The 24,249-nt window shown below is 38.6% G+C and overlaps 1 protein-coding gene across 5 annotated transcripts in view; it reads left to right on the plus strand.

Moving 5' to 3' along the window:
* The window catches only part of LOC115217207 (MAGUK p55 subfamily member 5-like), a 140,476-nt gene that overhangs the window by 77,289 nt on the left and 38,938 nt on the right, over positions 1 to 24,249 (plus strand). For all 5 annotated transcript variants that reach the window (XM_036507045.1, XM_029786847.2, XM_036507046.1 and 2 more), the window contains 3 exons: positions 5,919 to 6,196; positions 17,430 to 17,567; positions 19,782 to 19,857. In XM_036507045.1, coding sequence (XP_036362938.1) covers positions 5,919 to 6,196; positions 17,430 to 17,567; positions 19,782 to 19,857 — 492 coding nt within the window. The remainder of the gene's footprint in view (positions 1 to 5,918; positions 6,197 to 17,429; positions 17,568 to 19,781; positions 19,858 to 24,249) is intronic.

A 24,249-nucleotide genomic window follows, 5' to 3' on the forward strand; every position in this document is an offset into this window, starting at 1 on the left:
CTCTTAAGTGGATAAGATGTATGTAGTTTTAGGTAGTTATGTGAGAGTTGTAAAGGAAACACCAAGTTTATCTTAAAAGTCCATAAATATTTTCAAACGTTCAATTAGTCTTTGTTTCATATTTCGTTTTTGGATTTGGTTTGCAAAATTCTTTATGTGAGTTCGTGTGTTGAAGCATATTCTGTTGTGTCTGGGGAGAGTCGTTCTCTTTTAGTGCTTTATAATTTAACACACTCACCGGTAAAATTTCCACTCAATTCCTTTATTTTTTTTGCAAGACACAATGAAAATTTTAGAAAAAGAAGGAAATGAGTGGAAATTTTACCATTGAGTGTGTTAAATTATAAGGCACTAAAACAGAATGACCCTCCCCAGACACAACAGAATTCGTTTCACGTGTTCTGAGAAATATAAAGCTGTACTTTCCTAAACCCCAAGTTTCTCTGGTAGTTGAAAACATTGGGAATGTGTGTGATATGTGATGCTTGGATGCCTGAGAAATATGCCCTGAGTATCACCTGTGATACACAGGACAGGTAAAAATTCAACAACAACCATTTAGTGATATGGCAATGAGTTGTAGTTAGTACAATTATAACTTTTTTGTGTATTCAACCTCAGTTTTTTACTCTTTTACTTGTTTCAGTCATTTGACTGCAGCCATGCTGGAGCATCGCCTTTAGTTGAACAAATCAACCCCAGTACTTATTCCATGTCAGCATAGTACTTATTCTATCGGTCTCTTTTGCCGACCACTAAGTTACGGGGACGTAAACACACCAACATCAGTTGTCAAGCGATGGGGGAGACACACATATGATGGGCCTTTTTTCAGTTTCCGTCTACCAAATCTACTCACAAGGCTTTAGTCAGCCCGAAGCTATAATAGAAGACACTTTCCCAAGGCACCATGCAGTGGGACTGAACCTAGAACCATGTAGTTGCGAAGCAAGCTTCTTACCACACAGCCACTTTTGTGCTTTGTGGTTAAAAAGGAAACAAATTTTTTTTATCATTCCATCTGTATTGCAACATAAATATAATGAAGATCAAAGCATATTAAGATCTATTTCATCTTTAAAAATTAGGTTAATAGCTTGGTTCAATGAGTAGATTTTTTTTCTGTGGATCAAGTGATGGAATGTCCATCTTTGAAACAAATGGAAATCCATTGACTTCATTCTTTGAATCTGTATAAACCATTCTCATTCTAGAATATTACTATTTTAAAATCTCATGTGAGATATTCAGCAACAGTAAAGATTGTTTGCCAACATAACATGGCAGTCCTGGTTTAGGACGAATGTTGCTGTAATTTAGCCCCAGGAGACATTGCCTCCAGCTGGCTATACAACATGATCTGTGTCCTTATATTTTCAAACAAGAGAATCTAGCGCCCCCACTCAGCTCAAAACAATATCTGTGTATCGTGATTTCTGGATAATTTCCCTTCATCAGCACAGAATAATTGTTCGGCTAGAGGTAGCGCTGCCAAATTCCCATTCGAAATATATAGTTTTCAAAGTGACAACTAGTCACTGATCTATAAATTAGAAAATTACTATTTTTAAATTTCACAACAAGAGATATTCAGCAACAGTACTTAGGAGTAAAGATTGTTTGCCAACATAGCATGTTGCTGATGAGTTGTTAGTGCATCAGACAGGCTGCTTTGCTGTGTTTGTTCCAACTGTCTCCCCTCAGAGTTCAAATCCTGCCAAGGTCAGCTTCACTTCTCATACTTTCAGGGTTAATAAAAACAAGTACCAATCCAAGGTGGGTGGATTTGTGATTCTGTAAGAATGTTGGACTGTGAGTCTTGTTGTATATCTTCCGGTTCTTTTGTGTTCTGATTTCAAATCCTGCTGTGCTCTGCTTGGATTGTAGACTTTACCCATTGCCTGGTTGAACACCACAACCTGACACCTTGGGTTCTTTTAGCAGAGTCCACTCTGATACTAGTATTTGAGCCAAGTTTCTAGTTTGCGGGAACCTTCCATCCTCCCTTCCTTTTGCCAGTCTTGGAGACCCTGGGATAAGTCATGGGAACTTCCTTCCCTTCTGACATAAAGATTAAAACAATCTGGAGTTGGAAGAGATTAGATTGAAGATCAGTATTTTACCTACGAGCACGCATGCATGCACGTACACACATGCACAGCAGTTTCACAGTAAATGGATAATAGTTATAACTTCAGTGTAGAGGTAGAATAGTTTCTCTTCAGAATAGTAATCACCCCCACCCCGTTGTATCGTAGACTAAGTAGACATGTAATCATGTCATTGTGACACCTGGTGGTGAATTAATGAAAGATATTATTACAAGGTAGTTAATTATTGATAATGATGATGTTGTAAGATTGTTGCCGATGATGATGATGATGATGACAGTGGTGGCGGTGGTGACATTTTAATCTTCTCTATGGAAGCTAATCACCAAAGAAGATTAGGCCAGGTGAAAATGCTGTTTTGTAAGAATACATTAATTTGTAGGTACGCGTGTGCGTGCATGATTTTCGTACTCTTACTACAAAACATAGCGGAAAGTAGGAAGTGAGGTGGGGATTGGGCCCTTAATTAATTAAAAATGCATTCGATAGATTACTACTGTAATGAGTGAAAGTTTTCTGATATGTTAGTGTGTGTGTGTGTGTGTGTGTGTGTGTGTGTGTGTGCTTGTGCAGCTGTTAGTCTTTCTTTCGACTAATTACTATATATGTAATTAGTAGTGCTGCTGTCTCTTCACATTGTTCATTATGCTTTATGCCCCCCCCCCCCAATACTTGACTCTGACTTCGTTTTATTATATAATCCAGCTAGATACTACCATTTGCTTAATGCTTTAATTACACACTTTATTATTATTATTTTTATTAGCAGTAGTAGTAGTAGTAAGACTAGATATAGTAGTAAACTAGTAGTAGTAATAACACTGGTAGTAGGAGAATTATTGGTGGTGGTAGTAGTAGTAGTAACACTTGTGGTAGTGGCCTTTGGGTTAGGGTGCTTGGTTCATGGTCACAATGTCATAGGTTCAATTCCTGGAGTGGGTAGCATACTGTGTCCTTGAGCAGGGTACTCCACTTTATGTTGTTTCAGTTTAATGAGTACCAGTTAAATACTGGTGAAGTTCTCCTCCTCCTTTCACTCTCACATTCTGGAGTTTTGCTGAGTCAGAAGGTGAGAGAGTTGAGAGGGTTTCTAAGTTATCACATGACCCCACAGGCCCATAAAGCAGTTAGTGTTACCAAGACACTCATCCACAGATGACTGTCACTCCTGACTCATAATAATAATAATAATGATAGTGGCAGGAGAAGCAGTCACTGTATTTTCATCTCCAAATCATCGTATTTTGCTCCTTCCTTCCTGTCTCTATCATCTCTGGATGTCTGTCTTGTTGTCATCAATTTACATTTAAACCTAGTATAGTCTCTTTATTTACGTTCTGAGTTCAAATCCTGCTGAGGATCGATTTGGCTTTCTTTCATATTTCTGGGGAGTAGAGGGGTAGGCAGTAAAGTGTATCACAAGCCAATTACTGGTAAAGGTGGTGGTGGGGTGGATGGTGGGGATTGATCTTAAATTACCATCATCTCCATCAAGCTGACAAACCTTGTACCTAGTTTAGAAATAAATAATTGTTTTACTTCTGCTTTCCATCCTGGCATGGGTTTGATGGATCATCTTGATCCAAATCAGTTTTTATGAGCCATCCACTGCTGTCGTTGATACAGGGGTAATGAGTTGATAAAGCAGTTGGCCAAACTGCCTTGTGGTATTTATTCCACCTTCTTGCATTCTGAATTCAAATCCCACCAAGAATAAACTTTGCTATTCATCATTCTGGTGTTAATAAATAAATTACGAATCTTAAATGGTGGATTGGGAGATTTATCAGCGTATCAGCTGGGATGCCTGGCAACATTTGTTCTTTGCTTCTTATGTTCTGAGTTCAAATCTTGCTGTGGCCTATGTGGATGGTAAGTCTAATCCATCTCCTATCTTAGCACTACTACCACCTGCTCCTTGGCATTCATTCTGTTGCAAGCAATCAAGTCAGGATTTCAGTGTGCAGATAACTTCTCTTTTTCTCACCAGCCTTAGAAACCCTGTCATGGATGGCTTTCGTCCACCCCACCCCCACCTCCCTGCTTGCAATAAGCAAAATAAGGGTAGAATCTGCATGGCTTTGGGTTCAGATTTAGTTTGACAAATGTCTTGTGCTGTAAACCCAGGTTGACCAATTCCTTGTGAGTGGAATTGTTAGCTGGAAACTATATTTATTTCTTTATTGCCCACAGGGGGCTAAACATAGAGGGGACAAACAAGGACAGACAAAAGGATTAAGTCGATTACATCGACTCCAATACTTAATTTATTAACCCTAAAAGGATGAAAGGCAAAGTCGACCTTGGCAGAATTTGAACTCAGAATGTAATGGCAGACAAAATACCGCTAAGCATTTTGCCTGGCGTGCTAACGATTATGGAAATTATATTGAAGCCAATCGTGCACATGCATGTGTGTGCTTGTGTGTATGTGTATATATATATATATGTGTGTGTGTATGTATATATTGTGTGTGTGTGTGTGTGTGTGATGTTTTCACATGAAATCACTTGAGCAAAAACTGTGACTTTCTGTTGACAATTCCCAATCAGCAAATTGCCAGTAGCAACAGTTTTTGTTTCAACTCCACAACCCTGCTCTGCAGCTGGACTCATTTGTGAACCCTCTGCATCCCATCTCTGTGGGAACACACCTTGTAACACTTTGTTTTGACATAATTCCACCAGCTTAGAATATTTCCATCTCTTCCTCCCAAATGCCTCTGTGGTATGGTTTCCCCACAAAAGGCAGAGTTTCCTGTATTTCAGAAACACAAGGTGAATTTTTGTCTTGTGCATGGCAGAGTTTGTTCTTTGCCAAACTATACTTGAAAGTTAAGAACCCCTCAGAATCACAAAACCATGAAATATTTGTCAAATATACAATGTTACTTTTGTTTATAAATTTCAAGTTGTTGTTGTTGAGCTCCTGGTCAGATCTGATCATGCAGGCTTACGATCAAAGCCATTCCAACCATGACCAAGCTGTCTTAAACCTCTTCAAATTGCCCACCTTCACCCTCACCTCATCCAAGACTGCTCCTGGTTTTGATGTACAAACTTTTTTCGTTTTAAAAAGATCTCAAGCAAAAACCTATCAAAATTTCATCTTAGATCCCAGTTTATTTTACTAAATTCTTCACTATTTTCAAAATTTTCACCCAAGTAGGCCATGGGGCTGCTGGTGGTGGATTTGATCTCAGAATGCAAAGAACCAGAGCAAGTATCACAAGGCATCACTAATCCAAGGCTTTGGATTGATACTTATTTATTGACACCCCAAGGATAAATAACATTGTTGACCCTGGTAAAATCTGAACTCAGATCACAGAGAATTCGAACAAATACTGTGAGATATTCTATCCAATGCTCCAACAACTCTGCTAATTTGCTGCTCATAAGTAAAATATCATGCTTAATTACTGAACAGGGTGCATAGCTTGGAGATCAGGGTGTCTCTCTGGGTCAGGCCACTACTTCTCTGCTTTGAGCAGTCTCAGCTCTGGCATTACAGACTTGTGATTAGAATGTTACCGGAAAGAATCAGCAGACAGATTCTTTAAGCTGAGCTAATCAAGAACAAAATAATTGGAGAATATGCTTAGTTTGGTCACACTTAGGAATTCCATCTGGAAAGTCTAAGGATGGTTGCTTCTGATAGGACCCTATGAAACCATTTCCTAGGGACTGTATTCCCACAACCCTTCCAGGGATAGTCAACAGAAAAGATAAATGAATGGAATTAAGAAATAACTAGGCAATTAATTCAATTCCCTGATGATTTAATTTCTGTTTGTTTCCTCACAGATGTTGTTGATTTGATTGGATTTTTGCAACAATCAGAAAATTATTTTGAAAATCAGCCGGATATGAAGAAAGATCTCTATCAGCTCTCAGTTTTATTCCACAACCCACGATTCCAGACAGCTGTGAAGATACACAATAAAGTCATTGCTTCTTCCAGTTGCAAATCTGTCTCAAATGCATCGTATCAACACCTTCTGAGGATCTTGGATTTGAGGGATCATTGTACAGACACTACCTGTATAGAACTCTTCAACATCATAAACGAACCAAATTTTCAGGTAAGCAATTTCTTCTGGGAATATGGAAAACCATTAAATTTATAAAAAGAAATTTATTGAATTAAAAAGAACGCCCTGATGGGATAACCTTCTTCTCTTTTGAAGGAAACGGATCTCTAGTCAGGGACATGACATGCAGCAATGTGGTCTCTGGCTCCAATCTTGCAGCTTCTGCTGCCAAAACCTTGTATTGCTGCCTGTAATGCAGAGGAGAGAAAGATCGATAAATACGGCAACCTGATTGACCGCTATTATTTTGTGCTGGTCACTGTTGAGACCTCGGGTGTTCTAGGACCCCACACTACTGATTTCCTCTGCAAAGTAGGGATAACAGTGGCCCATCGGAGAAATGAGCCCTGAAAGATGGAGTGGTTGTTACATCCCATTTATTCTGGGATATGTAGCCTATTGCCCCCACCTCTTCAACTCTCTTCCACTACTTTACCCTCCCCCTTTTTCTTTTTTTTTCCTTTTCTCATTTTGCTTTCTTCTTTCTTTGTATTTGAATGTTCTCATAAAATATGTTATATGACTACAAAAATGTAGACATACTGCAAAGAAGAATTTAAAGAAATGAACATTCTGTTCACTAAATTCTAATTAGACAATCAATTATAAGAAAACACAAATGAGATGATATCTAGTTCCATGTACTTCTACATATACACATTTGTATGGATACATATAAATAAAGGCGGCAGGCTGCCAGAAACGTTAGCACGCCGGACGAAATGCGTAGCCATATTTTGTCTGCCGTTACGTTCTGAGTTCAAATTCCGCCGAGGTCAACTTTGCCTTTCATCCTTTCGGGGTCGATAAATTAAGTACCAGTTACGCACTGGGGTCGATGTAATCGACTTAATACCTATGTCTGTCCTTGTTTGTCCCCGCTGTGGTTAGCCCCTTGTGGGTAGTAAAGAAACAGGTATTTCATCTGCCGTTACGTTCTGAGTTCAAATTCTGTCGAGGTTGACTTTGCCTTTCATCCTTTTGGGGTCGATTAAATAAGTATCAGTTACACACTGGGGTTAATCTAATCGACTTAATTCTTTTATCTGTCTTTGTTTGTCCCCTCTGTTTAGCCCCCCTCCCCCCGTGGGAATAAAGAAATGTATGTGTATATATATATATATGTGTGTGTGTGTGTGCATTAAGACTACATACATACATACATACATCATTAGTAACTCATAAATCCAGAAGAGAAGTGCACTCTAAGATATAGAGCAGTAGAGTATTTAGATAAAGATAGTAATGACCAGTTCATAGGGTTACTCGGGGTTAAGGTTTATGCGTCCATAAAGCATTTGGCTTTAGGCTTTAGGGTCTCATGAGACGTGTATAAAGCTAAGTGCTTTACAGATGTGAAACCCTGGGTAACTCTATGGACTGGCCATAACTATCTAAATTGGATGATTTGTGTTTGTCACTGATATATTTCTGAGCTTTTTAACACTATACATTTATAAGAGATGCTATCTTGGTATGAGTTTATAAGGCTTTCAGTGGTGTATCTGCTTTAAGTATGATATATATATATATATATACATATATATATGCATATATATATATATATGTATGTGTGTGTGTATAGCAGGTTTCTTTCAGTTTCTGTCTCTCAAATCCCTACTCACACATGCACTAACATTTACTATGGGATATACCCAAGGATTTTAGCTATCACTACATTGATAATTTAATTAGATTAAATGAATTAAATACAGAAATAAATTAATTTGTTTAATGCATGAGACAGCTATAAAGATATTCATGTATATTATACAACCTCATTGGCATAATAAACCTTTTTAACTGTCTCATGTGTCTAATAAATTAATCTAATTTAATTAATTTATAAATATAGTTATAGCTAAAACACAGCAACAGCTAAAATCTTTCAGTGGATCACATATAATCATCATCTTTATTCTAACGTCCACTTTTCCATGCTTGCATGGATCTGACAAAATTTGCTGGGACAGATTTTCCAACTAAAGTAAGATTTAACCTTGGCCAGACATGTTTTTCAAAAAAACCGGAAACAAACAGTGTTGCATGTATGAAGGTGAGGCTTGTTTACAAATCTCATATGATGTTAAGACACGAGCACACACTAACACATTCATGCCTGGACATACACATACACAATGCACATACAGTAATCCCTTGACTGCTGTGGGTGTTATGTTCCAAAACCTCTGCAAAAGGTGAAAATCTGTGAAATGGAAATAGTACTGAATATATTTTTCATCATTTCGTAATTTGTATATCTTTAATTTTGTTATAATTGCAAAAGGATTCTTTGTTTACTCATCTATGGTACTCTACATATTTTCTTTTAATATTTTCTAATTAAGATGTTATACAGTGCAGTGCTGTGCTCTATTTTTATTAATTAATTTATCAATTTTTAGGTGTGAAAATGCTTATTTTACCATAGAAATAATTAAAATCTACATATCGGCCGCAGAAACCCGTGATATACTGAGGAGTCTGTGATATAAATTTACATCTATTATCCAGAAAAGTCTGCAACATACTGAGTGTGTGATGGGTGAATCGCGATATGGCAAGGTGTTACTGTACTTATATATAATATATGCATGTACAACAGGCTTCTTTCAGTTTCTCTTTACCATTCACAAGACTTTAGTTGGCCTGGAGCTATAATAGAAAGCACTTGCCTGGGGTGTTGTGCAATGGAACTGAACCAGAAACCACGGAGTTAGGGAACACTTTTCTTAACAATACAACTATGCATGTACTTATATATATATATATATATATTATATATATATATATATATACATATATATGTACATACATTTATTCATACACACACGTGTGTGCACATATATATATATATATATTCATACACACACATGCTTAAGTAATTAAATATTCTCTTTAGGCCAGCTAACAACCAATGTCAGTTGAATGTCTTAATATGCATCTTGTTTCACACTTCTCCCACCTAATCCTTCCCTTCCCTATTGTGTATATTAACCCACACCTCTTGACCTCAGTGTCTCCCTCCCTTCCATTGACTGTTATAGTTCAGGTATGTATATCTCTATATATAAAACTGAAATGAGTTTTTACCGCTTGGTTCGCTTTCAATGCCACTACGTCCCGTCCGATTCGCTCCAAAATTTACAGGGACATGTAGAATGAGGTGACGATGCCCATGGGCTACCTTACAAATCCCTAGCTTAAAAGGTGTGGTTGCTAGGGGCCATCTTCCTCACTCACGCTATTTCCTCCATTCACCCTCTCACTCCCGTTATTTAATGTAAAGTCTTCCTCAAATCACTCTCTCGCTATTTCCTCTCTTCCAAGAACATTTTCACCCACTCTATCTCTTAGCTTCCCATACATTTTACTCATGTATCTGTATGCGTTCATAGACAGAAACAAATATTCCATCGCATCGCATTCTATTGTCTACCTGTCAACACACACACACATACACATACACACACATATATACATATATCTAATATTATATTTTTATGTTTTTGTTTTTTTACTGTTTTATTTGCCTATTAGTGGTTTTATCTCTAATTTAATTTCTACAGTGTGCACACACATACACACCTATATGTGGCCCCAGTAGACCCGAATGAAATCGGGTTCTATTCATCAAAATGTGAAAAGGGGTCTAGAATTATCATTGCCACAACTTATGTATATGTCTTCCTCACTCACTCACTCACTCTTTTTCCTAATGATAATTATCATCGCCACGACCACGACCACCAACACACAATCATGACAATCTTTCTCTTAAAAAAAATCATGTTTACATTGCAAAATATTTCATTTTCCCGTCCTCTCTTTCATATATCATCTTCTTTCTCGAGCTCTCTCTTTTTTCGCCGTCAGCCTCCAGTCTGATCTGGCAGTGTTTCTACAGGTGGATGACCTTCCTAACGAAAACCACTCTGTGAGTGTAGTGGGTGCTTTTTTCGTGCCGCCAGCACAGGTGCCAGGGGGGGCTCGCAGCGGCAACGATCGGTTGGTGCTTTATACGTGCCACTGGCACAGAAGCCAGTCAAGGCGGCGCTGCAATCGGCCACATTCGGATGGTGCTTTTTACATGCTGAAAGGAAGCAACAGAAAGTAACAACCACACTCTTACCCGCACGTAGAGCGGGTCACCTTCAGCTAATATTTATATATATATTATAATAAGAGATATATATATATATATATATATATATATACATACATATATACATATATATATATATATATATATATGTATATGTATATATGAACATTTATTTATGACTACACGCACACACAGGTATGTGTGTTCATATATATATATATATAATATATATATATATATATATATATAAAAATACATGCATATATCTCTATATATAAATCTCTATATATAAAACTGAAATGCATTTTTACCGCTTGGATAGCTTTCAATGCCACTAGGTCCCGTCCGATTCGCTCCAAAATTTACAGGGACATGTAGAATGAGGTGACGATGCTCGTGGGCTACCTTAGAAATCCCTATCTTAAAAGGTGTGGTTGCTAGGGGCCATCTTCCTCACTCACGCTATTTCCTCCTTTCCCTCTCTTATTCCCCTCCATTTATAACTTTGAGAAGTCCACTACCGTTATTTAAAGTATCTGTCACTCTCGCTATTTCCTCTCTTTTTCACTGACTCTGTTTCCTATGTTCCCATCACTTCGGCGGCGTTCTTTTAAGTATCTGTCTGTCACCAACAACACACGAGCATGAGAACAAATATTATGAATCAGATATTCTTGCGTTCATTTATATGTGTGTGTGTGTGTGTTCTATATATAAATATGTATATATAATGTATGTGTGTGTGGGTGTGTGTGTGTTCTATATATAATGTATATATACAAAATGTATATATCTGTATTTATGTATATTAAACTTTTTCATACTTTTTCATAGTTATATATATTTTTAAACAAATTATAAATATAATTTAACAATTCTTATTTTCAATTTAAATAATTTAAATTTTTCTATTTTATATTTTATATATTTTCTATATTATATTTTTTTTATGTTTTTGTTTTTGGTTTTTCACTGTTTGATTTGCCTATTAGTGGTTTTATCTCTAATTTAATTTATACAGATATATATCTCATTTGTATACATTTGTATATATAATGCATGCACACACACACACACATATATATACATATATATATATATATATATAATGTGTGCATTACGTAGTCGGTCGATTCACCTGAAAATATGCACACCTATGTTAAAAGTGCTGGCAAGTTTGCATGACAACTATTTTTTTCCTCAAATGAAAGGCATCACCTCTAGAACAAAATTCCTCATCTTATGAAATGTGGCCCCAGTAGACCCGAATGAAATCGGGTTATATTAACCAAAATGTGAAAAGGGGTCTAAATGGGGCTGGAAGAGGATTAAAATTTCAAGGAGCGGGTGTTTAGGAATTCTGTTACATCAAGCTAAAAAATTTGCGCCAGCCTTTTAATCGTCAATGTGTTGCCGTCCATGATAAAGAAGTTTTGAATGCTTGCCATGGTGAGTCTAAGGTCGTGAGAAAGAATCACTTCAAAACTTGGTGTTTACGAATTTTCTTTGGGCCCCATTGAGGCAATGGCGAAGGACCGAGATCTCTGGAGATGTGCTGTGACTACTAAGACCCGGGATGCTTCCGGCACCAGTTCCGCATACCCCCTGCCCATTCAAAGTACCTTGGATCCTGGAACATCTCGCTGTGCTTGAGGAGACCTGTTGAGTCAAGTGCATGTACATGAACATCGAACCAAATATCAATGGAAACATAGTTGTGATACCTGTGCCGGTGGCACATAAAAAGCACCATCCGAACGTGGCCGTTGCCAGTGCCGCCTCGACTGGCTTCTGTGCCAGTGGCACATAAAATGCACCATCTGAACGTGACCAATGCCAACCCCGCCTTGAATGGCTTCTGTGCCGGTGGCACATAAAAAGCACCATCCGAACATGGCCAATGCCAGCCCTGCCTCGACTGGCTTCTGTGCTGGTGGCACATAAAAAGCACCAACCAATCGTGGATGGTGCCAGACCCCTCTGGCACCTGTGCAGGTGGCACGTAAAAAGCACCCACTACACTCGCGGAGTGGTTGGCGTTAGGAAGGGCATCCAGCTGTAGAAACACTGCCAGATCAGACTGGAGCCTGGAGCAGCCCCTGGCTCCCCAGACCCCGGTCGAACCGTCCAACCCGTGCTAGTGCGGAAAACGGACGTTAAACGATGATGATGATGATGATGATCAAGTTCAAAATTTTACGCCAGCCGTTAAACTGTCAATACGTTGTTGTTCGTCGTTAAGAAATGCCAGCCATGGTGACTCTACTATCCTCAGATTCTATCCCTTCAAACTTTGGTTTCCAATATTTTATTATTTTTATTCAGCTCGCAAGTTCGTCTGTCCCTTTTAAATGTTAGCGTTTTGATGTCTGCCTTGAAGCAGACCTTTCCATTGCCACTGCCTGATATTTATGATTGATCTTTCTAAATATTTTATTTCTCAACTTACTCAAGATCTTCTGTTGTTTATAAATGGGAGAGAGATAGATAAATATAGAGAGTAAGAGAAAGCGAAGGAGAGTCCGAGAGAAAAGAAAAGTAAGAGAGTGGGAAAGTGAGAGAGAAAGGAGAGAGAAACAAAGACGGAGAATCATCATCATCATCATCGTTTAACGTCCGTTTTCCGTGCTAGCACGGGTTGGACAGTGTGACCGGGGTCTTGGAAGCCAGGAGGCTGCACCAGGCTCCAGTCTGATCTGGCAGTGTTTCTACAGGTGGATGACCTTCCTAACGCCAACCACTCTGTGAGTGTAGTGGGTGCTTTTTTCGTGCCGCCGGCACAGGTGCCAGGGGGGCTCGCAGAGGCAACGATCAGTTGGTGCTTTTTACGTGCCACCAGCACAGAAGCAAGTCAAGGCGGCGCTGCAATCGGCCATGTTTGGATGGTGCTTTTTACGTGCTGAAAGGAAGCAACAACCACACTCTTACCCGCGCGTAGAGCGGGTCACCTTCAGCTAGTATATGTATAAATGTGTGTATGTGTATTTTGGGATGGTGTATGTTGGCTGAAGATGTAAACATTGGCAAGAAAATAAATGACCAATACTCACAATATACCTTGTAATATTGGTTCTGCCTGTGTTGCACAACCACTCCCTTGTTACTCAGTGAACCAGTGATTGACCTATTAGAATTCTACAGCCAATCACACTATTGATCTGAAAATGCTATACAAAATAATTCCAACCAATCGAATATCTTACATTATATTGGATTCGTTTCTTCATCTTGGTTATTCTATTGCAATTCCATTCTATTGACCCTGGCAGGATGAAAGACAAAGTTGACTTTGGTTGGATCCGAACTCAGTATTTAAAGGAACATAATTCAATATCACAACATTTTGTCTGCTACTCTTGAGGTTCTACAAATCCACTGATTTGTGCCCCACCTATAAATTTCTGGCTTTGCGCCAATGCAGATAATAATAATAATAATAATGGTAATGATTCTTTCTGCTATAGGCACCAGGCCTGAAATTTGGGGGACCCTGTGCATAGCTGGTACTTATTTCATTGACCCTGAAAGGATAAAAGCAAAGCTGACCTTGGCAGAATTTGAACTCAGAACTTAAGGACAGACGAAATGCTGCTAAGCATTTTACCTGCTGCAAGAATGATTCTATCAGCTTGCTGCCTTTGTAAATAATAATAATAATCTTTTCTACTATAGGCATTTTTGTGGGAGGGGCTAGGCAATTTATATCGACCCCATTTAATAATAATAATAAATATGTTTATCAATGTGTGTAGCAAGATTCTTGATGTGAAGTCAGGTGTTGAAATGGATATTGTTGTATTTCGGGATGGTCTTTTTTTTTTTTTTTTGGCCAAATAAACACATGCACACGCTATATATTCGTTCTTCACTCATTTATTACTGTTCTTATTCTAACTCGTCTTCTTTAGAAATCTTTCGTCATGCCTGTGTGACCTCTTCAGCAACACTTTTCGTCTTCGTGTGTGCTCTTGCCCCACTTTACTTCAATCAAGTAAAGAATAAACATGGAGTGCATGTGTTTATTTGGCACAAAAAAAAGACCATCCCAAAACACAAAAACAATAACAATGATTTCTAATTTTGGCACAAGGCCAGTAATTTCAAGGGAGGGGTTAAGTTGATTACATCAACCCCAGTGCTCAACAAGTTCTTATTTTACTGACCCCAAAAGGATGAAAGCCAAAGTTGACCTTAGTGGAATTTGAACTCCAAACGTAAAGATGGATGAGTCTGTGAGCTCAATGCTATAACCCTTTAGCATTCAAACCAGCCATAGCTGACCAAAATATTTAGCTTGTTTTATGTTGAAACTGGCCAGATCCAGCTTCTCACCTTAACCCTACAATGTCATTCTAAAAATATACAACTGCATCATCGAAATGTCTAAACTACAAGATGATGCAGGATTAATTGAAAACAATGTAAACAAGAGCACTCAGAGAGGGCAGACCGCTGCCAACATCTTCTCAATGATTAGCCAGGGATGATTTTTAAAATGAGAATATCTGAAATAAACTCGACTTCTCTCACAAACGAGAATACTGAAAATGAACCCAACTGCTCTCTCAAAAATAAATTAAGTAAAAAAAATGGAAAAATAATCCAGAATCCTTGTCCGATACCAGATTGATCCCAAAATCTAATCAGTTCATGCCAGTCATGAGGCCAGGCATCCCCGAAAGTTTCATTTGAATCCATCCAGCGGTTCTTGAGATATCTTGTCCATGGACAAACAAGCAAACAAACAAATGCAACTGAAAACAATACTTCTGCCTTTGCTAAGGCGGGGCTAATAAAGAAACCCTGCATTTGACAGAATAATCTCAGTACTAAAGGGTTAATAACAGGACTGTGGAGTCAAAGCAAAAGACTTTGACTCCAACTCTGATTCCAACTCCTGTACTATTGGCTCCTCCAATTCTACATATCTCATAAAGCATATGCATACCACTTGTACTTTGAATAGGCCTATTTGTTATAATTGGTTTATATCAAAGACTAAAAATATTCTGAGTCAGAGTCAGTATAGTTTTACCAACTCCGACTACCCCTTAATTGTTTCTGACTCCAATTCGGACTCCACAGCTCTGGTTAATAATCATAAATGTTACTACTGTAACTATTATTATGATTAAGGCTGACAGTTTGGCAAAAATCAGTGGAGCATCAAGGGGGAAAGAAAATGCTTTGCTGTATTTGTTCTGATTCTTTAGATTCTCAGTTGAAACTGCACCAAAGTCATCTTTGCCTTTTGTCTCTCTAGGATCAAAAAGAAAAAGTACCAGTTAAATACTGGGGCCAACAGCTTCAACTAACCCTCTCCCTCAAAATTTCAAGCCTTGTGCCTTTCTAAGAATCATCATCTCTTTTATTCTACCTGTTTCAATTATTCGACTGTGGCCATGCTGGGGCATTGTCTTGAACAAATCAACTCCAATATTTATTCTTCAGTCTGGTACTTAGTCTATTGGTCTGTTTCGCTGAACCACTAAGTTAGAAGGACGTAAACAAACTAACACCAGTTCTCAAGCAATGCTGGGAGACAAACATACACATATATACAATGGGCTTCTTTCAGTTTCCATCCACCAGATTCACACAGAAGGCTTTGGTCAGCCTGGGGCTACAGTAGAAGACACTTGCCCGAGGTGTTGCAGAGTGGGACTGAACTCAAGACCACAGGGTTGGGAAGCAAGCTTAGTTTATTAATCCGCCGCCCCCCCCCCTCCATTGCTATTCTTATTTATTCACCCTTCACCATGTTACCATAAATAATATCTCCACTTTATACAATCTACAGAAACTTGTAGTTTTTATTTTTTACAACTTTTGTTGTCTTTTTTTATATTATTTTTGGAACAACATCATTTGTATTAAGAGAGGGAGAGGGGGGAAGGATTGGAGGGAGAGGAGGGGAGTGCTGTTTTCCTCTATTTCTGCTTTTTCCTAACCCTTTCATATCAACATTCCGCTAATAGAAGAACCATTTGGTAAGCTCTTGTAAATGTTCCAATCAGTATGTTGACCGTTTCATGTCAACAGATGTTGGAAGCTGTGGACGGTGATGGGGAGGGGGGGCGCAAGGCTGGCTTAGTTGTGAATCTCAGTCAACATGTTAAAGCTTTCAAGTCCTGAGAGAGAGAGCGAGGGAGAGGTGAAAGAGAGAGATGGGAGGGGGACACATGTAATGGAAATCACTATAGACTTCTCTATTTGCAAACGATTCTACTGTAAATGTGGCATTTATTATGAAAGGGTTAAATGTGAAATACTCATTAGATTTGCTATGCACAAGCACAGTGTGTGTGTGTGTGTGTGGTGAATTTTATTATGAACTCATAACTAATGGTGGTTTGTGTTCAGCTGTCAACCATTCTACATCTTTTATTCACTGACGATGCTTTTGGCTATGGTATTGTAACCTTTGACCACACTCACTCATACATATATATATATATATATATATATATATATATATATATATATATATATTATATATATACACACATGTACATAACACTCTAACATATATATAAGTAAACACACATAAAAATAGATGCATAGCATACAAACACATCTCTTATACATATATGTATATGTGTAACACACTTATACACATACCTACATACCACCACCACCATCATCATTTTAACGTCCATTCTTGCATGGGTCAGGTAGAATTCATTGAGACAAATTCTCTACAGCCAGCTACTGCTTTTTGTTGCCAATTCTCACCTGTTTACAAGTCAGGTAATAGATTTCCCTGGGTCAGACGCGTTTACACAGAAGATTAGAAATGACGTGTACTGTTTGCGTGACGGTGACTCTCGTTTACAACCATCACATGATGTCAAGACAAGAGCAGTGAAAGAGACACACACATGCATGCACACACATGCTTGTACACACACACACACACACAGTGAGCTTCTTTCAATTTCTGTTTACCATATCCTCTCCCAAAGCTTGGGTCAACCTGCAGCTACAGAAAAAAACTCTTGCCCAAAGTGCCACACCATGCAACTAAACGCCAATCCATGTGATTGGAAAGTAAAACCTACCACATAGCCATGTGTTTGATACTTGTTATTAAAAACTGTTTCTGCTATTTATTTTCAGAGTTTACTCAAAGTCCACGATCAACTCTCAGGAAACCCAAGATTTTCCGAAGACAAGGAAACTAAAGATTATTCTTTTAAACAGTATGGAGAAGGTGCTGTCCGAATTATTCACTTAGAAAAGACTTCAGAACCACTGGTAAGTTCATCTACTGCTATGCTTTTTTCTTTGTCTTTGTCTCTTTTTTTTTTTTTTTTCTTTTAGTCTGTCCAGTTAGCAATCTAATTTCTGAGAAGCCATGGTTTGCTCTTCTTCATCTTTGTTCCCCAAAAAGATGCTCTTGTTTTAGAAACATTGATGCACATAGATTTGTGGAGATAATTATAAAATATTATTTATCAAACATAACAACCAGCCCCTAATGTTGGATAGATTAGGGGTCTGCAAACCCGTTTCCTTCTTTTCCACTTCCTACTCCTTTCCCCTTCCTCTTCCTATTCCTTTCCTCCTACTCCTTTTCTCCTTCCTCTCCCCTCTTCTTCCTTTTCCTCTTCATTCTCCTCCTCCTTCCCCTCCTCTTCCTCCTCCTCTCACTTCATCTTTTTCCTCTTTCCCCTTCATTCTCATTCTCCTCATTTTCTTCCCTTTCCTCCTCTTCCTCCTCCTCATCATCATCATCACCATGACAGCCCTCTGGCAGAATTATCATCACTTCAGACCAAATGGTTTGTGACATTTCATTTCTTCTGGCTTTTAACATTTTGAGCTCAAAACCCTGCCAACCTCAACTTTGCGTTTCATCTTCTTGAGGGTCTATAACTGACTTGCCCCCCCCCCCACCCCCACCTCAAAATTACTGGCCCCTGTGCCAAAATTAGAAACCGTTATTCTTGTGTGGTTGAGATAAACATAAAGATTATTATTATTATTATTATTATTATTATTATTATTATTATACATCTTCTTTCTAATGTTGGGATGGGTTGCATGCGAATATCTGAGGCAATGTTTGAGGACCAGATGCTCTTTCTGTTGCCTCTTATGAGATGCAAGGATGTGGTGTAATCGTTCTAAGCCTGAGATGCCCATTACTATGAAATGGAGTCATCAAAGCCTCTCTTTTATGATGAAAAGTTGAAAGTATATGCATAATTTGTAATTAATAAAAGATCATCAGGCTGTATATAGTTGTGCCATAGTTGAAAACCTGTGGGTTCAAGATATTTGTATATTTGTTTTTACTGGTTTCAGTCATTGGGGTAAGGCCATACTGGGGCACCACTTTCAAAGGTTTTAGTTGATTATTATATTGACCCCATTGATCTCTATTGAATGACTATTGTTGGTTTTACACCTGTGTTTACTAACACAGGTACAAACGTACACCTGCTTACACGTTCACTAGCCTCTCTCATAGTTTATGCTTACCAAATATCGCTCACAGGGCATTGGCCAACCCTACACTAGAGAGTTAGTAGTTGTTGGTGACTGTAGTAGTTTCTGATGAAGTGGGGGAAGGCCCCTCATTATGAGACATTCTTTGCTATGTTCAGGGTTTGAGGTCTCCAAGAGAGGTCATTAACGATAGTGATGTCTTGCAATTGTAGTAACACTGAGGGTTCGGTTGCAGTTGTGTGTATTAATATTTGCTGCAGGATGTTCCCTTGATACTCTCATAGAGGTTGTGATGGTGGGTTAGAGCCACCCAGTTTTTTGGGGTGGATCATTTTTTCTCAAAGCCTTATAGTGTAACTGCCTTTTTTTTCTCATCTGCTGTAGTTCAGCTGTGAGTGAATGTTTCGGAAGCTTTTGTAGCTTAGTGGTCAGGGTATTCAGTTCATGATTGTAAGGCTATGAGTTCAATTCCCAGTAAGGCATTGTGTCCTTGAGCAAGACACTTTATTTCATGTACCGCCAATTCACTTGGCTGGCAGAAATAAGTGTTTACCTGTAATTCAAAAGGCCACACTTGTCATGTTGTGGGTGATGCTGAATCCCCCTAAGAACCATGTTAAGATTATGGGTGTCTGTGGAATACATGAATTTCATGAGTTGGCTGCTCTGTTGATTTGATCAGCTGGAACGGTTGTCTTCATGGCTGGCAGAGTGCCAAAGGCAGAGAAGTTTGGTTGCATTGGGACATGGATGTACATGCTACACAGGATGGTTTTAGCCAGCCATATAGCTGTTTCTATTTGTCAAGAGTGTAGCCCATATGTTGCTAGGGATAGTTAGCCTAGAACTGGTGGAGTTTCATTGGGTTCTAAGGTTGAAGTTGACATGTGTTGCATAATATGTGGATGTCTTGAACAGTTCAAAGTTTTGATTAGCATTTATTCCCAAGTCTGTTATTACTTTTGTCAATTTATTTACCACCATTTTAATTTGTTAATTTTTATTATTCCATACCAGGGTGCTACTGTCAAAAATGAAGGCGAATCTGTGATAATTGCACGCATAGTCAAAGGAGGTGCGGCAGATAAGAGTGGTAAGTATATATTTACTTCCCTTGTTTTTGTTCTTCATCACTTTTAGCCCTCTCTCTTCTTTTTATGGCCTTCTGTTCCTACTCCACTTCAGCTTCATTTCCACCACTCTCCTCACCTAGTTACTTCCATCTTTTCTACAACACACAATCTAAATAGTTTTAGCATTTGAATGATTTTGCTGTACAACAATGCCTTTAAATTCTGCACTCACAGATTAACAAAATTGTCGTTTGTAAGGGCACTCTTTAAACTAATAATCTTTGTCTCAAGGTCTTATGATCTTTACTCCAAGAAGGAATTAGAAAATTACTATTTTTAAATCTCATGAGAGATATTCAGCAACAGTACTTTGTAGTAAAGATTGTTTGCCAACATAACGTGGCAGTCTTTGTTTAGGGTGAATGTTGCTGTAATTTAACCCCAGGAGACATCGTCTCCAGCTGGCTATATGACATGATCTGTGTCCTTATATTTTTGAACAAGGGAATCTAGATCCTCCACTCAGCTTAAAACAATATCTGTGTATCGCAATTTCCAGGTTATTTCCCTTCATCAGCACAGAATAATTGTTTGGCTAGAGGTGGCACTGCCAAATTCCCATTCGAAATATATAGTTTTCAAAGTGACAGCTAGTCGCTGATCTATAAATTAGAAAATTACTATTTTTAAATCTCACAACAACAGATATTCTGCAACAGTACTTTGGAGTAAAGATTGTTTGCCAACGTAACGTGGCAGTCAGTACTGGTTTAGGGCCTCTAGCCGAACAATTATTCTGTGTTGATGAAGTGAAATAATCCAGAAATCGCGATACACAGATATTGTTTTGAGCTGAGTGGGGGTTCTAGATTCCCTTGTTTGAAAATATAAGGACACAGATCGTATTGTATAGCCAGCTGGAGACGATGTCTCCTGGGGTTAAATTACAGCAACATTTGTCCTAAACCATGTTATGTTGGCAAATAATCTTCACTCCAAGAAGGAAGTAGTCTCCAAGTTGGGAAAATATAAAAAAATCTTTTAATGCTGTTGTTGTTGTTGCAACCCTTCTATTTTGCTTGAGTTTTGTGCTCAGTATTCTGCTCTGTCTCTGATTCACTTCAGAAAACTACTCCAGGCCTCTGCTGTCACTTGGTATCTTACTATTTGACTTGTATTTTATGTTGCTATTTCACAAGGTTTAGCTCTCTTTGCACCCTTGTCACTACACTTGGCACTAAAAGAAATTCCAACCAAAGAGTCCGACTTTTCATGTTGTGTAGAGGACACGTCACTGCGGCTTGTTGTTTAACCTTCAGGCTGCATTCCACCAACGACCATCTCATCTTTTCAGATTTCTGGGAATGTTTGTGTTTTGTGTCTTTTTCTTTTTAACAACAGTAAAATGTAATTCAGGAATAGATTTGGCTGCTATTTCTTGCAAATCTCAGCTCAGCAATGATGTTGAGGCCTTTTTCTTTACAATGTTGCAACCATAGAATCTGTGAAAGTTATACTAATTAAAGAATATGAAACCTGATTTGAATGGTTTTTCTAAATAATATATTTATCAACAATTTCTTCATTTATTTATTCCCGATCCTCTCGTATTACTAACTTAAGGATTGTCTGTCTGGGATATGGTTTCTCTGAAATATTTAATTTACAAAAAAAATAACAAACTTTAGTGATCATGGTTTCTCTGTCTGCCTGTCTATACACATAAATACATATACAAACACACACACACACACACAAATTGATGGCGTTAAGCATTTGTACTTTAGAAGTCAACTGTGTTAATTTGGCATAAAATTAATAAATAGTCATTATTAAACAACAATTAAAAACAGTCATCTTGATTCATTAAAGATTATTCAAAGAAATTCCATATTATATTAAAATATTGCTACGAAGAGGCTGTTATCTAAGCTTTTTGCATTTTTTTTTTTTTTTTGAGGAAGCAAATAAAACAGGTATTTGGTCTTGTGTTTCTATTGGAAGTTCCGTCTTTCCTTCATACCTTGATTCTTTGAGATATACAGAAATAGTTGGAATATTTTGACATGTCTGGTAATCAATCGAGCAGTGACCTTTTGAAGTGAAGTTGTTGAAATACAAGACGTATATAATTAAAGACAGGAAAATAAAGAATATCGTTGTTCTGTTGGATGACTAATAAATAAATAAATGAATAACAAGACGGGAAGAGTTCAGAATTCTGCTTTCTTCTGTGTTTCGTTTCCCTTGACAGTTTGGTGTTGATGGAAATTCATAACTGCATCTAGATTAGCTAGATTTAGCTCTGTGGTTCCTCTGAGGTTTAGAAGTGTTGTATTCAATCAGTTTGTTGTACATTGGTTACTGCTGTGTGTGGAGGGGGCATTTATAGCTGATTGACTGGGGACACGTGGTTGGTTTGTTGATTGGTTATGAATCCATATTAATGACCGTGGGGAATTCCTTGGGACCGTTGATTGGCTGCTAGCTGGTTGGTCTGTTATGCCTCATTATTTAAGATGATTTAAGATGCATATCTGCAATTACTGTTTATCTATCTAAGGTAGTGAACTGGCAGAATTGTTAGCGCATCAGACGTGTGTAGCAGTATTTCTTTTGGTTCTTCACATTCTGAGTTCAAATCCCACTTAAGCCTGTTACTTTTCAACCTTTTAAGGTTGATAAAGTACCATTGAAGTACTGGACTCAATGTAAAGTACTTATCCACTTCCTTCAGAATTGTTGGCCGTGTATATGTTGCATGCAAGAAATAAGGTGGAGAGGAGGATCAGCTAGGTTCCTCACAGGCAAGGAACGCAGGTACAAGATTTTCTGGGCAGGGAACACTGACGGGGTTGGTGGCGTGGGTATACTTATCGCTGAGAAATGGTTAGATAAAGTAATTGAGGTAATCAGAGTATGTGACAGAATACTTAAGATTAGATTAGTGCTTCATCATGGTTTAGCAACCATTATATCAGCCTATGCTCCTCAGTCGGGGCTATCTGATGGACAGAAAGACCGATTCTATGACACTCTACTGCAGACTACCTCGTTGACGAACGACAGAGACCTTCTCTTTGTGGCTGGTGACTTCAATGGTCACGTTGGACGACATGCTGGGGGCTTCCATGGCGTACATGGAGGCTATGGCTCTGGTTCCCGCAACGAGGAGGGAACCAGGCTGCTGGAGTTCTGCGATGCAAATAATCTTATGATTTGCAACACTAACTTCAGGAAACCTACCAGCCACCTAGTCACTTACCAATCGGGCCAACATACCAGCCAAATTGACTACATCCTTGCAAGGCAAAGGGAGAGATGGCTGCTTATAAATGCCAAAACCTTCCCAGGCGAAGAATGTACCCCACAACATAGACTGGTAGTTAGTGACTTTAGGATCAGGACTAGGAGGACAACCAGAAGACGACAAATATGGAGAAGAAGGATCTGGAAGCTTAAAGATCCTGCAAATGGACAGAGATTTAGGGACATATTACTTGAAGCCTCTGACGAAGTAGAAGGGGATAGAGCATCACAGAGGGTAGAAGACAGCTGGACGTTTCTAAGGGACAACCTGCTGAGAGCCACTGACCAGATCTGTTGCTGGTGCAAAGTCCCCTCTCGACCTAGAATAACGTGGTGGTGGAACAATATTGTAGACAGGGCTATTAGAGAAAAGAGACAGGCTTGGAAGGTCTGGAAAAATGGGGGTAGCAGGGAATTGTATCAGACTGCCAAAAGAGAAGCTAGGAGACAGGTTTATTTAGCCAGAGGGGAAACAGATAAGAAAAAATTTGCCAATGTTCTGCGCCGTGAGGACCAAAGACTGGAGGTGTTTCGTGTTGCAAGACAGTGTGTGAGAGAGAATCGTGATGTGGTAGGAGAGAAGTGTGTTCGCATGGAAGATGGTTCACTTGCGCTAAATGAGGATGCAAAGAGAGAGGTTTGGAGATGCCACTATGAAAGGTTGCTGAATGAAGAAAATGAATGGGATAAAGAGAGTCTGCCGAATGTTGACCCAACAGAGGGACCAGCTATCCGAGTTGATAGTTCCGTGGTAGCTAAGGCAATTAGAAGCATGAAGACAGGGAAAGCCCCAGGCCCATCAGGAATCACTGCAGAGATGCTCAAAATGTCTGGTAGTGTTGGCTATAGCCTAGTTACCCGTATAGTTAATCAGGTGATACACAAAGGGGTCATACCCAATGACTGGTGTAGCAGTATAATAGTCAACTGCTACAAAGGTAAAGGTGATGCCCTAGATACAAATAACTACAGAGGTATCAAGCTGTTGGATCAGGTGATGAAGGTCACGGAGAGGGTCATAGCCCAACTAATTAGAGAGAGAGTTAGTTTAGATGAGATGCAGTTTGGGTTTGTGCCAGGAAAAGTACTACTGATGCTATATT

The sequence above is a fragment of the Octopus sinensis genome, linkage group LG11, assembly GCF_006345805.1.
Source record: "Octopus sinensis linkage group LG11, ASM634580v1, whole genome shotgun sequence".
Classification (NCBI taxonomy): Eukaryota; Metazoa; Mollusca; class Cephalopoda; order Octopoda; family Octopodidae; genus Octopus; species Octopus sinensis.